The following is a 14,163-nucleotide window of genomic DNA, read 5'->3' as shown; positions in this document are numbered from 1 at the left end:
GGATTAAGCCTATCAGAAGATGGGGTTGATGAGGTTGCAACGGTCTAGGCTTGCTCAGCGTGACTTAGACGCAGAATTTCTGCGGGCGTGCTCGACTAATAAGAGAGCTTCCTTCCTCCCTCCTGCGACTCGAATCATGAGGTGGGGAAGAGTAAGCAGAATGCGTTATAAGTAAGCCAAGGGACACCCCGACGTCAGCACCGCGCTTCGGTCGACGTTTCCGTCAATGTCATTTCCAATTGATCTCTCTTTATTCTTCCATCAAAAGTCCATTCTTCACATGATTCATTGTATGCTAATTGCTTTTTGCTAAAACCCAATCTTGGCTATGTCTCACTAACATTTTCTCGACAACTTCAGCCATCCTTCTAGGTTCGTCATCCTTCTAGGTTCGTTAGATCGTGCTCGAACGATTATCATGTGCATTGGGGTATCTTGTTCGGTACTAGTTATGTCACTCACAGGTTCGATGACAAGTCTTGATCGTCGCATCGTTCCTGCAGCTTGCCGTTATGTTTGATGAAGTGCTCACTTTAAGGGCTTATGATGGGATTGTGGCCCAAAGTGATGATGAATGTTCTTCGCACCCGACGCCAATCGAATTACTGCCAACATGGAAATGCACGTTTAAACGGCCGCCTGTGCGTCAGTGGGCGAGATAAACCACCTTTTTTTTTCTTTCTTTTTCTGCTATTAGGTTTTGTCAGGTAGACTAGGCTATTCCGAGTCTTTGTGGTTTTGTCGCGTTGTGACGACCTGGAGCAAACTCTTCTGCAGCGGCATTTCAAGTCAACCGAGCATGACCCATCGAAGCTCTTCCCTGTGATCTTAACCTAAGAGCATAATCACAACTAAATATTAACAATCTCCACATTGCACTCTGATCCTTGTAGTGCCAGAGAATTCATATCAGTCTTTCCCGTCCTTAGTTCGATAATATCGCGGAACTGGACTTTTCAAATCGATGGCCATGCCTGTCCAAAAGAACAAACGCTCTAGGTCGCTGATGGGACGATTTAGATCATGTTCTAACACCGACAACATACTCAAATAAGGCAGCATGCTGTTGTCGTTTTATAGTCGCTATCCGACCTTGAAATAAGCTTAAATAGCGGGATAGCCCGGCCGAGTCTAAACCTAAACTTTGTCAAAGGGCCTACAGCTGCGAGCGTCAACCAGAAACGATGAGCACTGATTACCAAACCTTCTGAAAATAGTCACATTTCAATTGAATCATAGAAGAAGAGCTCGTGTTCATTGCATCCGTGGAAATGCAGCAGCAGCGAGTGGCAAGTGGACCCGCCATTTGAAAGCATGAACATTTGGTGAACCTAATAAAAGTGTGCTTTCTACATATTTTATACTCACAAAATGTAAATGAAAGTACAAGGTCTGCGACAAAACGTGGCGTCACCGTCATTTTCGGGGAAAAAGCAGTTGTTGTAGGTCTCAGTCAGACTTGAGATGAAGTACAGTACGTATCAATGACTAACATCCTGTACTCTCAATGGATTCCCAACGCTTTGTTTCTTGCCGTCGTCGCACGAAACCCCCCGGAAACCCCGCTGCCTCAAGTCGCATCGTAGTTGCGGATCCGACCCACACGGAGCCGACCCGGTCGAGTCCGTGCCAACCGTCTCATCCAACCTTATTCTCCCCGCTAACCTAGATAGGTAAAGCGGGCTCGGGAGGCGGCAACGGCGCCAAGTATACGTTCCTTGCGTTGATCGTCCGGAGTTTGGTCCAGGGATGCAGGCTGGAACAGTGACAGATGCTGCAACCAATGCAAGAACAGCTCGGCGCACTGTCGCAATTCACTTTTTGAACTTCGACCCGATATTCTGAAGAAGATTGTCTTCGCTGCCGGATGGCTTCCGGGACACGGGCCTACCACCGTCGACCCCGCCGGACCCGTCGCCGGCCACGTTCGAGGCGATCCGCGCTATGTCAGTAGCGATCCTGGCAGATCGAACCCGCCGTCCTGATACACAGCCAACGTGACTGTGATGCATGAACTTGAGAGCATCGTCGGAACTGAACATGTGAAGTCGCAAGTTTGCCTGGGCTTGGGTTTGGGGGCGATCGGGTACGCCTGACGGCCCGACGTTGCTGTGAATTCATGTCTTAGTAGATGATGCTGATAGAACTCTATCAGGGCCCCAGAGGTAGGCTGATGAGTGGAATATTGAGCGATACGTGATTAAGCTAGCTCAAGCTCTTGCGTGGGATGCATACCTCGGGGCGGATCCTTGTGTACCATGCTGAGACGTCATAATGATCTCTCAAGAAGAAGAGAAGTGAGGGTTGTATAATATGAAGAATTGAATAAGAAAATTACTGGCGAGGATGCCGGGATGAGGAAGAGATGAGGATGAGGTTGGTAGCCAAACCGGCGCCGTTTGTGGAGACCCGTAAAGTCTGGCGAATGGAAGGTGAAGAGATGAGGCCGAAGAATCGGAGTTAAAGAACCGAGAGATAGATTTGATGTGAACGAGCTTTTTCGCGGAGTGATAGCCATCAGGACGAGAGACAGATCGAAAGGATACCGGCTCTTTATGACATTTATTCGACATCTTGGTTTCGAGGGCTGCCCGAGACTGGAGCAAATAGAAGGGGGGGAAATGGAAGCTGAGCTCTGTGGATTGGGTTTGGAAGGAAAGGGAAGGTAAGGGCGCTCACTCACCGGCCGCACAGGTTGCTCGTAAAGCGGAGCGGAGGTACCGGCTGGAGTTCCAGGGCTTGGACTGGTGGCCGGCCGCGCCAAGAGTGGCTGTGTTAGCCGCGTTGATTCGCCCCTCCGTCCGGAGCGACATACGACAGCAGCTGTGACGCGCCCGAATTGACGCAGAATATCAACTGCGCACATCCTGAATTCGAACAGTCCACAAGGCGGTACGGGAATCAGATAGGAGTCAGGTACTGTTGCTATGGAATCAGGTGGTGGACTACCCGCCATCAAGTCTTCTTCACGCCCCGCCCTCTGGAGGTAAGGTAACCGCGGGGTCATCCAAGACCGGGATGTGGGCGGTCGCTGATTTACACAGGACCAGACGACACTGAAGTCGGTCAGTTGGTGACACAAGGCAACGCCGCGACTCTTTGCCTGATGCCGTTTCTGACACTATTTTGGCTGATACTGGTCGGAGGAATTATCCAGAGGGGCGCGCCTGTGCTTATGAAGAATACACTACGGCCGACCTGTCCGGATATGAAGTGCTTGCCAAAATCAGGCTGCGACAGAGTAACCGCAGTGTTTGATTTCGAGATGTCTTGGCACAGCTCGCAAACCACTTACAAACATATTTCCGGGCTTCCACCTTTCAATGGTATTGATTGCCCATAGGATAGAAGGCCAAAATGTTAAAGCTCGAATTGAGCCCTCGACAATCACTATAATGTAACTAATCAACCTATCGAATGTGTTGTACGATCCGTCAAAATCCACGATATTGCTGACCTGCACCTTACAGTGGATTTAGCCGATTCTTACTGGCGCTAAGGTAACTGGCGTTCTACACTGGCGACACCGAGCCAGTGCAGCAGCGAAATCGAACCCAGCGGGTGCTTGGAAACTCCACCACAATCGAATTTGCACATGGGCTGGGAAGGAAGGGGAATCGATTCGGTCTATCTCTATCTATATGAAACTGAAGAAATACAATTACAGCCCTACAAAGAAGCGCCCAAGATTTTGGACCACCGCAACTTCGGAAAAACTGGCGACAAAATCGGAGGACGCCTGTTGCTTCGAAGCGCCTGCGATCTGGCGATCATGTCCGACTGTGCGTCATAATCCCCAGCGGCAACTCATTGTTGTTTTCGCTCACTGTGCCAGCGATTCTTCTTGAACCCGCGTCCATGACAAAACACAATGAGAACGTGAAGGAAACAAATGAAAAAAATGGGTATAGGAAATAGGAAATAGGCTAGGGAAGAAACTCGAAACAGAGCAGCGGAGAGGATTGTGTAAGTCGAAAAAAAAGCATCGTAGCAGGGTCGTCCAGCTTTTTCAATTCTTGGATTGGTCGCATCTAAAGATCGCGGGGTGAAATGGTCGCGAATCTGTTTGGTTGCAAGGTCAACTTCTAGGTAATCCCCGTTCGCGTGGGCCGTGGCCGGAGGAAAGACCCACCTGTCGCCTGCGGTCTGGCTTAGAGCCAAAAAGAATATTCCGGGCGGGCGCCGGCACTGACAGCCGCGCGATGGCTTCTGTCAAGTCTGGTAAAACGGTGCCGCACGCTAAGGGTAGCCTTAGAATATTGTCTACTTGTTGGAGAACTGGCTACCGATGCCCTTCAGATCCGTCGAGGCTGACTGCTGGGGTTGGTTGTTTGGGACACCATTGCCGTCAAGGTTCGGAAGTAGCTGGTTGACCCTGTCGATGACACCCTTAATGGCGTCTTGCCGTTCCTGGTGTCTGGCGGTGCTGCCCACGCCGGCGGAACGGTCCGACAGGAAGCTTTGCAACGGCGTTGTTGTTGTTGTTTCGATTTGGGGGTTGAGGACGACGGGACGAACGACGGGTTCTCCACTGGAAAAGCCAAAGGTTAGTCCGACTCAGCCCATTATGGAGAGGTTTGACAGAAGGAAGATGCTGAAGAAGAGACAAGAAGAGACCAGAGTAGAGGGAAAAGAGATTGCACTTGCACTTACGTGGTGGCAGAGCCCTGGCGAGGTGCGTTCGATGTCATCTTGTATGGAAAGGGAGGTTGTTTGTAGTGCTAGAAGATGGCGAGAAACCCGAATCAACGTGATATGTTGGTCGATGAAGATATTTGGATGGCTGTGTCTGGTAGAGAGAATACGTGACAAGTTCTGGTGAGGTGCAAGCTCGGACAAGGCCAAGATCCAGATGCAAGAAGGTCAACGGAACTGGGAAAGTTGAAACGGTAATTTGGCAATGACAAGGCGTAATGCGAAAGCTGAGTAGACTGAACGTTGCCGATGGGATTGAAGAGAGGCTTTATAGAATTTCTATTCTGTGCGAGAATTAATGGGTTACCAGCTATTTAATTCGTTTTCCTGGCGCGAGGAGGAGAGGGTGACTGGTGAGGGACGCAACGCGAGGACACTGAACTTGGGCCCCATCCCAGCATCTAAAAGGTTGGTACCTGGTCCTTACCTAATCACCTGGCCCCACAGTGTAGTACGCTAACCTATCAGATGCCGGAATAGATGTAGAAAGTTTAGACCCGAAAGAGGGTTCAACACACCCCCAGCCAGTCCAGCCCCACTCCTTCCAGGTTAGGTACCTTAGCCATACAGCGCATCTACAATGGCAAAGAAGATGAGCACACTCAGGCTAGGAGAATCAGAATCTGAACCATCAAACAAGCCATCTTGCCCCATTTGTACACTGGCGGCAATGGCAACGCTCACGCCTCCAGACGTCGCTCATCGAAGCTTCCTGCCAGAAAAGCCGTAGTAAGTTCGAGTCACAGAGGTTCGTTCGTAATGGGACAACTGTCTATCTGAGGTTTCTACGCCTGGTTGACACAATGATGCCCGCCTGCAACCAAGGAAAATTCACTAGCGACTATTTGCGATGAATTTTGATGGGCTACTAAAGGGGCCAGGGGTGTGTTCCCAGGGGTGTGTACCGAGGGTTGCAAGGCAGGAACCGTCGAGCAATGGTCACTCCGTCCAAAGGGTGGAGGGAAAACGGGAAGACGTGGACTCGGACGTTCGTTGTTGCTCCTTCTGGGAGGAGATTGACATTGTGGACTTTTAGCTGCTGGAGAACAGTTTCTAAGGCTGATCCTTGCTTCCGGTACCTTACTGATAGGGTTAAGTACCTTACAGTATCTTACCTACCTCAAGGTACCTAGGTAAGGTACCTTAAAGAAAGGTACCTGAGTGCCTGTCCGACTTCATATCCATCAGGGCGGTGAGGATGACAATCCCGACTGTCATCAGAGCAGGGCAATAGGAGCATGAGACTTTTGCTCTAGGTGTAAAGCAGGCCTCACTCAGGTATCGGCGGGGCGCCTTTTCCGCTTTGCTTAGGTGGCCGGATACTTCCTGATGACCTTCACTCACATCCGCTGGTACCTGTGTAAGCCGAGGTTACTCGCCCCTCCTAGGAGCACAAGGAAGTAATCCCATTCGACGACCAAGAGCAGCCTCGAAACAACACACTCACACACGCAAATCTCGTATCCAAGATTCTACTGCTACAATGCTTGATTGCTGCCAGCACCATCACTAGATTTTGGTGCTCGAGGGAAGGCACCCAACCCTTATTAGGACGTCGTGTCGGAATGTGCTAAACCCCATATTCACAGCAGCTGCCGCATCGTGGTGTGAGTTTCCAAAGTCACCATTCCGCCCCAAGCCCAGGCGGGGCAGGACCCGTGGCCCGGTCGGACAACACCTGGTGCCGCGGCCTGGTTGGGGAAGAGCACCAAGCTGAACCGCGAGACCTTAGCAACCCAGGCGGTTTGCCTGGACCGCAGCGATGGAGCCACGGTTGACAGTTGTCAATAGGCTTCACAAGACGCATCAAGTCAAAGACATAACGTCGCGAGCCGGTCCAGACTCTAAGGTCGGCTCAATAACGTCCTCAGTTGTTGCCGAACTGGCCTCCGGTTTGACCCTCCAGATTTGGCGCGGGCGACGTTCAACGCTGGTGGCCTCCGTCCCCGGGGGTGTCGGCTCCAACGGTACTGGCAGATAGCTTATCAGCGCCTGCAGCAACATGACGAATGTCGCGTACTCGCTCTGTCTGCATGGAGGGGACAGAGAAGGTCCAGACCAAGTGTGTGCGATGCATCGAGCTCAGGGGCGCGACCAAGAAGCACCGGATGGAGGCTTGGCGGCGACCACAGGGCTCATCACGTGCATGGACAGCGCAGAGAAAGAGAGACGTGACAGCGTGACGGCGAACACAGTGGCAAGAAATGGACGCGTTGTTCTCTTACCTCTGTCTACCACCCTGTTAGGTGGTTCGCATGCTGGGGTGGTTCGCAGACTTGGGTGGTTTGCGGTGGTTCGCATACCAGAACCATCAAGCAAACCAACAATGACGTACCCAGGATCTTCCACCGGGACGCCCATGTTGCTCCCGCTCAGCCACAACCCCGGCGCGTGGCCAGGCGGACCCACCTGGCATCAGGCCCGGAGCAAGCCACCACCACTAAAATTATCTTTAACCAGGCATGCAGAGACGATTGATGGAGTTACCTGTTTCAGTGTTTCTTCTCGGCTCTTACTGGACACTTTGGATGCTGAGAGAGCTGTAAACGCTCCCCGACTGTGATTTCTTCACGCTTATTCTTCACAGTTCCGAATGAGATAATCAGCCAGGCTGCGTCACACGTTCCAGCTCTGGAGCTGGAGAGAGGAGAAAAAGACTGAAATGCCTCTTTATGAGAAGAAGAACAGCGTGAGCTGCGGTAAATTTTAGAGAGAAATCAATCAAAATGGTAGAAACCGAAAGTCTTGGATCGGGAACAAATGCATCATTCTCAATTGAAAAACTAGGCGATTGTGAAGACACTGGACCGGCGAAACATTTCCCGTCCTCTGTAAAGTTCACTCGGTGTGGGGCCGTAGCCGGCGCGGAGCTCTACTCCACTTGTTGCGGTTGGAACACTAACCGGGGCGTTTGGGCCACGAGCGGGAAGACCGGGAACTTGTTCTGGCGGGCGCCTCGGATGACAGCTGCCACAATTCTGCCGGGCTGCGCATTCGCTGCAGCGGCTCCGAAACTAGCTGCAGCGGCGTGGACACCAGTTGCTACTAACCCCGCATAACCGCACCTCGGGCGTGTCTCGAATTGTCGGAGAACTGCTCCCCAACACCCTTCAAACAAAGCGAAAGAGATCTTGTAGTTGGAGCTTCAGTAACAGCGCCAGTGTAGCTGGCGCTGCTTGGAAACAAGCGATCAATCTCTCCAATGGCTGTCTTTGTAGCCTTTTCTCGTTCTTGAAGCTTGGCGGGGCTGCCGAGACTGGTGATATTCGGGTCGTGGATGGCCTGGCTTAGGAGGAAGCTTTGTTGACGTGTAGATGAAGTCTGTGCTTGTTCGACTATCCGAGGGGCGGTCTCGTCATGGCTACCGAGTCCACCGAGGTACGTGTTAGTCAGGTTGACTTGGCTCAACATATACGCATGGACCAAGGCGCGAGCGACAAGGACGTTATGAATACAAGTGGGATGGGAATCGAATGCGGAATGGAGGGAACAAGGACTAGGAAAAGTTATACGTTAATGACTTACGTGCTGGATGAGCCCTGGGCAGGAGTGTTTGATGTCATGTTCTATGGAATGAAGCGACTGAGAAGAGACTGTCTTTCAAAGGCAAGCTTTGGGGAACGATTTCAAGGGCGAGAAGAAGATACCAGAGCAGAATCTGAACTTGAATACGCCTCTGCTTTAGTAAGATGAATGTCGAGTGGTGGTGGACGGACAGATCTCATGGGAATATGTAAATGGCAACGCTCTTTAACTTATAAACGTAGCAAATCTTCTCATCCTACGTACCACGCAATCCCATCTGAGCAGACACACACCCAAACTCCCGCTCCCTTTTGCAGCCAGGCACAGCAGCGGCACCGACTAACAGCAGTACGTACCTTTCCTACATGCCAGCCCTTTTCACCGCCACTCGGCATCATTTTGCTGCGCCAACGCAGCCGTCTTGGCTGGTCCAAGCTCCCCTCGTCATTCTAGAAGCTTTCCCTAAACGGCTGCCTATCCCAAATGTGGCTTGGTGTTGTAGGCAAAAGGAGAAAATCAGCCTGGCGATCGTTCCGCCCGACAGCGGGGCACCACTCCATTGCGTATTTCGGCAATCACTGTCACCGTACGGATACCAACCCGCGGTCCGGACACTCCTGCATGGGTCTTCACAGGCGAACCTCATGGCGAGACACGTTACACGTCGCTGATTGGGGTTTAAATGGCCGATGAGGAACAAGTTGCAACTGGTTTAGGCGGACACACAGGCGAGTCATCTAGCTAATTCGCAATTCCAGCAGCAGCATACGGGTGAACGAATGCGCCTTGTTTGTACGCGTGAATTGAATACACTCAGCAAAGTGGAATAATTACCAGTAGGAAAAGAAAAACCGAGGCATTTTGTATTCATACAGCCCTCCGACCGTAATCGCGTCTTGCGAGTAGAAACACTTTGCAGCATCTCTCCGACAGCAAGGTACTTACTGTGAACCTGATGCGCCATTGAACTGGGATCCAACACCCGCTAAATCGATAGAATACCCCGCGTTTCCGGGTCCGATTGTTATCGCGAAATCCCGGAGCTGCTCATCCACCATTTCAATATTCGCCCGAAGTCTGTAGTAACGATTGCAGAGCTCTTCTCCACACACAGCAGCAGATGGGATATTGGCGTCGGCGGCGTGCAGGCTGATGTTGCACGGCTTGCTCGCGACGTGGATGTCCCAGTCTTGGGTTTCGGAGCCGGTGGCACTGTAAGTCGCTTTTAGGTGGGCGGTTACACTAAGGTACTGGAGGTAATAAGGCTATTAAGTGGTACTGAGTTTAGGTTGTTTCCACCCGTGTAGTCTGTGCACTGTCCAGACACGTGGGAAACAGCCAATCGAAGTACACCAATTTTGGTGGGCCCACACCTGCCCCGACCTTGCCGGGACGTCGGAGTATTGAAGACTTGAAGATACGGCCCCGACGGTAAAGTGACAATCAAGATAATAAAAAAACGCAATGAGGGGGGAATAGTTCTCGTACCTTTTTGTACTGTCGTTCACGGCTTTGGTCGAGGGCATGATTCGATTGATTGGATGAAGTACGACGATGAGCGGGCTCACGTGGAAGAGGGAATTGCTTGTTGCTAAATTCGTCTTGAGAAGGCGCAGAGAAGCAGATGGTGTAGGTGTAACGCATTATCAGATGAACGGTTATACCGAGTCCGAACATATAAGCAAGCAGTGATTTCAATTTTGAGGTAAACCCATAGGATACTTCCTTCCAGACAGTCGGGCGCATCTGCTCATCGCGCGTAAGCATTGGTGCTTACACTGTGATTCGCTCAATTGATGTTTCAGGCTTCCGTCTCACGGCGCCGGTATCCTGGTAGCCAACCGAATGCCTCCCTCGTCGCGCTAGTAGGATCATCGAACATCATTTTCAGCAGGCATCACTTCGTTTTCTTACAAATATGACGATTCATTTTTTTCAGGCATGTGACCTGGAAGCGTTTGTATCAAGTTTGAAGAGTGTTGGCATCGTCTACAGCCTACCACTCGCTAGCTTTCGAGCCTCGGGCGGGTCTATGTCAGCATCCTCTGAAGAGCTGTCGTGTGGCGCAGGAGGCTTCATCATCACCTCTATATCGTCTTTGGTGTTGTGATGCATTTCGCCACACTGCAAACAGACTCGGGAGCATCGGATCAATTGGAGAAGCAGTCGGAAATGCTGTGAATGCGTCAGATAATCCCGTTTGGTCAGATTCACTGACTCCTCGCGCACGGGTTACGGCTTGGTGTGCACCTGGAGTCGGAGCCGAGCGCTGGAACATAACATGAACGGTTGGGTGGTGAGAAAGTCGGTCCGAGGTGGCCGGCCACGCCGGGGAGGGAATGGATTTGATTTTCTGAATCGACTGGAGTTAGTTGCCACAAATCAGGCTGCGATTGAGGGGTATCTTTCCCCGGACCTTGAAAATTGACTCCGTTCCCGTGTGCGCCTCTATGCGAACCATCAGCTCAAGTTGCGAACCATACCTATATTCAGGCGGGGTTTCCGGGGGCTACTACCTTACGCTAAAGCCGACTCACACCCGAAAAACGAGAGTGACGGTCGTGAAGGCCAACAACAAATCTACTGGTCCTCATCTGACCGAATGAATGGCTCTGTAGGTAGTATTGAATAAGGATAGCGCTGGAGGTTGTCGGATTTGAGTATGTCGTCTACCTATTCTTAGAAGCGCTGTGGTAATCGGCGCTGGTGTCAGCGACCAACCATCTGCCAGCGCACGAACCAGCCAGGTGGCGTCTCCCCGTCCGAGCCGCTGTCACGCAAAGTTTTAGGGTCTTGCCGGAGCATGTCACACGTCACCCGAAACTCTAGTGCAACCTGCGACGATGCAATTCGGACTTCAAGCAATTGGGTTCAATTTATTACGGTAAATGAGACCCAATACCCAATAAGCTGTCGTCACCAGCAGAACTTGTCGCAGTGACTGGTCCTTTTGTGGAGCTTGGCTGTGCTGAAATCCGTCCCATGAGTTTCTCAACGTCGCCTTGAAGTTGCTCCTGGCGGTGCGACGAATATCCATATTGCCCAGTACTCGGCGCTGGTATATTCGCCAAGGCATATTCGCTCGGTATGTGTTTCTTTGACGAAGAAGTCGAAGTTGGTGCGATTCCCCCGGCTTTCATCGTGCGGCTTGAGTCTCAGTGTCAGTCTTGGCCAATACTTTGGTACAACACGCTAACGCGGTGAGACATTCGGGACCGAGCGCCGGCACAGCGGCCGAAAGCAACGAAACCTGGAACCCGGGAGGCTGGGAACACGTAGGAAAAACGGTGTCTCACCTCAACTAAATATCGAGGAACAAACTTAATTCGCTTAACTTTACCGAGTCTTGAACTCAAGTGAGTTTTGCAAACCGGTCCAGCCGGACTCCGTCCCTAGCTCTGAGGCTCGTGTGTGGAGTACTGAGTGATTGCAACGAAATGTACGGATGACAGGAACAACTCAAGAAATGCCAGGCGTCCGTGAAAGTTGATTAGAACCGTGATGTCTCCCATTAAGAGATCGAGAATCCGCGATGGGATTTCCGCCTCTTATATACCTTGTATGCTGCTGTCGACAGGGACGCAGTGACTCTTCTTACCATGATTGCTTGCAACAGAAAACGTGGACTTCACGATTTCAGGCCTACAAGTTGGCCGCGAATCCTGGCTACCGGCATCAATGTGCATGAGGCCGCCGTCCGGGAGCCTCAACTTCCAATTTAGGTACCAAGAAAGACGGCGTGCATGCCGGCGCCGGGCAGAAGAGGTAGGTCATTCTCCTGCAGCGGACACGATTTAATCAGATCGTCAGACAACACGAGAGGCCGGCCCGGCGACCTGCCTTAACGGGACAGCTCCGCAAAACTTCCAGCCAACAGAACCGAGCGGGCAAAACCGGAGCGATCACATTTGAGGCCCATCGCGGCAACTGGACCCCTCCGTTACATCACTAGCAACAAGTCCCGGCAGTACGAGACAAGGGGTAGGAGACACCCCTCGTCCGTATTCCCTCATCCCCCTCGATGGTTTCCTAGGAAGCTACGGTTTTCGCGGGCAGCTGAAAGAGGCAGGTGATCATCGGGCCTCGTTCCGATCGAGACCACCTTCTTACTGGTGTAGAAACATGCTCAGTCTCTGGCCCGTCGGGTTTCACAGTTCCACTATGAGGAAATGGACGCAGCAGGAGGAACTTCGGTTCTGGTGCTTCGGCGAATGAGTGCTGCAGTGTATGCGTACTGCCGGATCTGGCAGTGTGTCAGCATATTCCGAGGCCCGTGACAAAGTCCGAGTTTTGAGTTGCCTTTTGACTAAGCGGTGGCTTCATTTTGACAGTTCAGGATGCATATCACCGTCCAGTGAGTGTGCGGATATTCGTCCCGTGCGTCGATGATGTCGCGGCCCGCAGTACAGATTTCCTGCAACACCAGCATTTGGCAGTTAACTGCAGCGTACTACTACGTAAGCTGCAGAAAAGAAGCTGCTTACGACTGTCTGGATTGATCCATTTTGGAATCTCACTCGTTCAGTCAATTGCCGCTTTAGGAAATTGGACGTGTCTTGTCGCTTGGTGTTATTCCCGGCAGGGGTATTTCGCGCTTTTGCGCCGCGTACCATTATCAGGTGCCTCCGGCAATGAATCACCACAACGATCCGATCAAATGATTTGAGCAACTGCATGAAATTGAGATAAGCTTGTATATTTGAGTCATCGCGCCTGTCTCTCGACCCCACGGATTATAATCCTCAATAGCCATCCGCTTATCAGTTATTCGGCCGCTGTGCCTTACTGAACTGCGCACCTATTCCGACGAGATCCGCTTCCTTGCTCGTTCTCCGAGGCTTCGACAGTGGAATCTCCTCGGGATTCGAGTCGAGCAGCCGAAATGGCCGCATGATGTCGATAATTTGCACGGCGATATGGTCTTTGCGCGGGCCGAGCCGGTGGAAGCCGGCGACTACGGGGCCGGGGATGTGGGTCAGCGCATGGGCGCTCGGCCGGTTCGGTGGTGGCGCTGGGTGAGCGATGGATTGGTCGGCGGGCTTTTGGTCTCCGTTGTCGCTGAAATTCGGGGAGTTAGCACCGGTGCGACGAAGAAATAAGTCCCAAAGACCAAGATGGGATGGAAAGCAGGAGTTCTTCTAAGATTGTCGAATGGAGGGTCTGGAAGAGTATATCCGTACCTTAGGGCGCTTCCCACATCTGGGACGATTGAATTCATCGATGAATGTGGTGGTCTGTGGAGATGTTCTCGAAGTCCAGAGAAGACGTCGCGGTGTTTGTGAAAGGTTGCTAGTTTCGCATTATTAAGTTTTGAAATTGAAGGATGAATCTCATACCGTCGAAAGTAAAGTAAAGTCTTGAATGATATAGACCAACCCTCGCGGGCACATCTCACCGTTGGAGGAGCTCGGAAAAAGGGGTGGGCGGAGTAAAGCGGCATACCCCACGCCCTCCACGCCCTCCACGCCCCCCACGCCCCAGACGTGCATCCAGCAGCACACTCTGCTGTACTGCCGCTACGATGATGACCTAAGCTTGCGAAATCCTACCGTCCACACCCCTTGCTGAATGTTTGTATTCGTCAACACTTCTGGCCTCTGCAGTTGACGACAGAGTGCCTAACAAGTCGTCGTGTTGCATCGCTGTTAACTCCAGCTCCACCAACATGAGCCTCAAAGCAAGTCGGCAGGAAGAGCTGATTCTTACAGCGGACTGTGACCACATAGTTCAGCACGCTCACAAGCCATGTCCTGAATCGCGTACGCCAAAGTAATCTTTGGCGATATTTAACCGTGTTCCTTAGGTAGTAAGCTCCGTTTTTCCTACCTACCTTCCAGGTCACCTTACCCAGGTACCTTACCAAGGAAAAGTCTGCCAGTTGTGGTCAGCCAATCACAAGGGGTGCGTCACTGCCACCACATGTCTGTTTGTTTGCCCCGCATG

The 14,163-nt window shown here is 51.8% G+C and overlaps 1 protein-coding gene across 1 annotated transcript; it reads right to left on the bottom strand.

Annotated features, from left to right (window-relative positions):
* Positions 1-4,263: 4,263 nt before the first annotated feature.
* On the bottom strand, positions 4,264-13,438 carry CkaCkLH20_08979 (uncharacterized protein; the record flags this gene model as incomplete). Its single annotated transcript, XM_038891694.1, has 4 exons — positions 4,264-4,531; positions 9,166-9,442; positions 13,019-13,278; positions 13,401-13,438. 4 exons carry the CDS (start codon positions 13,436-13,438, stop codon positions 4,264-4,266), a joined length of 843 nt encoding a protein of 280 aa, XP_038742981.1.
* Positions 13,439-14,163: the final 725 nt, after the last annotated feature.

The sequence above is a fragment of the Colletotrichum karsti genome (assembly GCF_011947395.1).
Source record: "Colletotrichum karsti strain CkLH20 chromosome Unknown Scaffold31, whole genome shotgun sequence".
Taxonomy (NCBI): domain Eukaryota; kingdom Fungi; phylum Ascomycota; class Sordariomycetes; order Glomerellales; family Glomerellaceae; genus Colletotrichum; species Colletotrichum karsti.
Note: the sequence above shows the minus strand (reverse complement) of the source record. Positions and strands in the feature narration are given on the sequence as shown.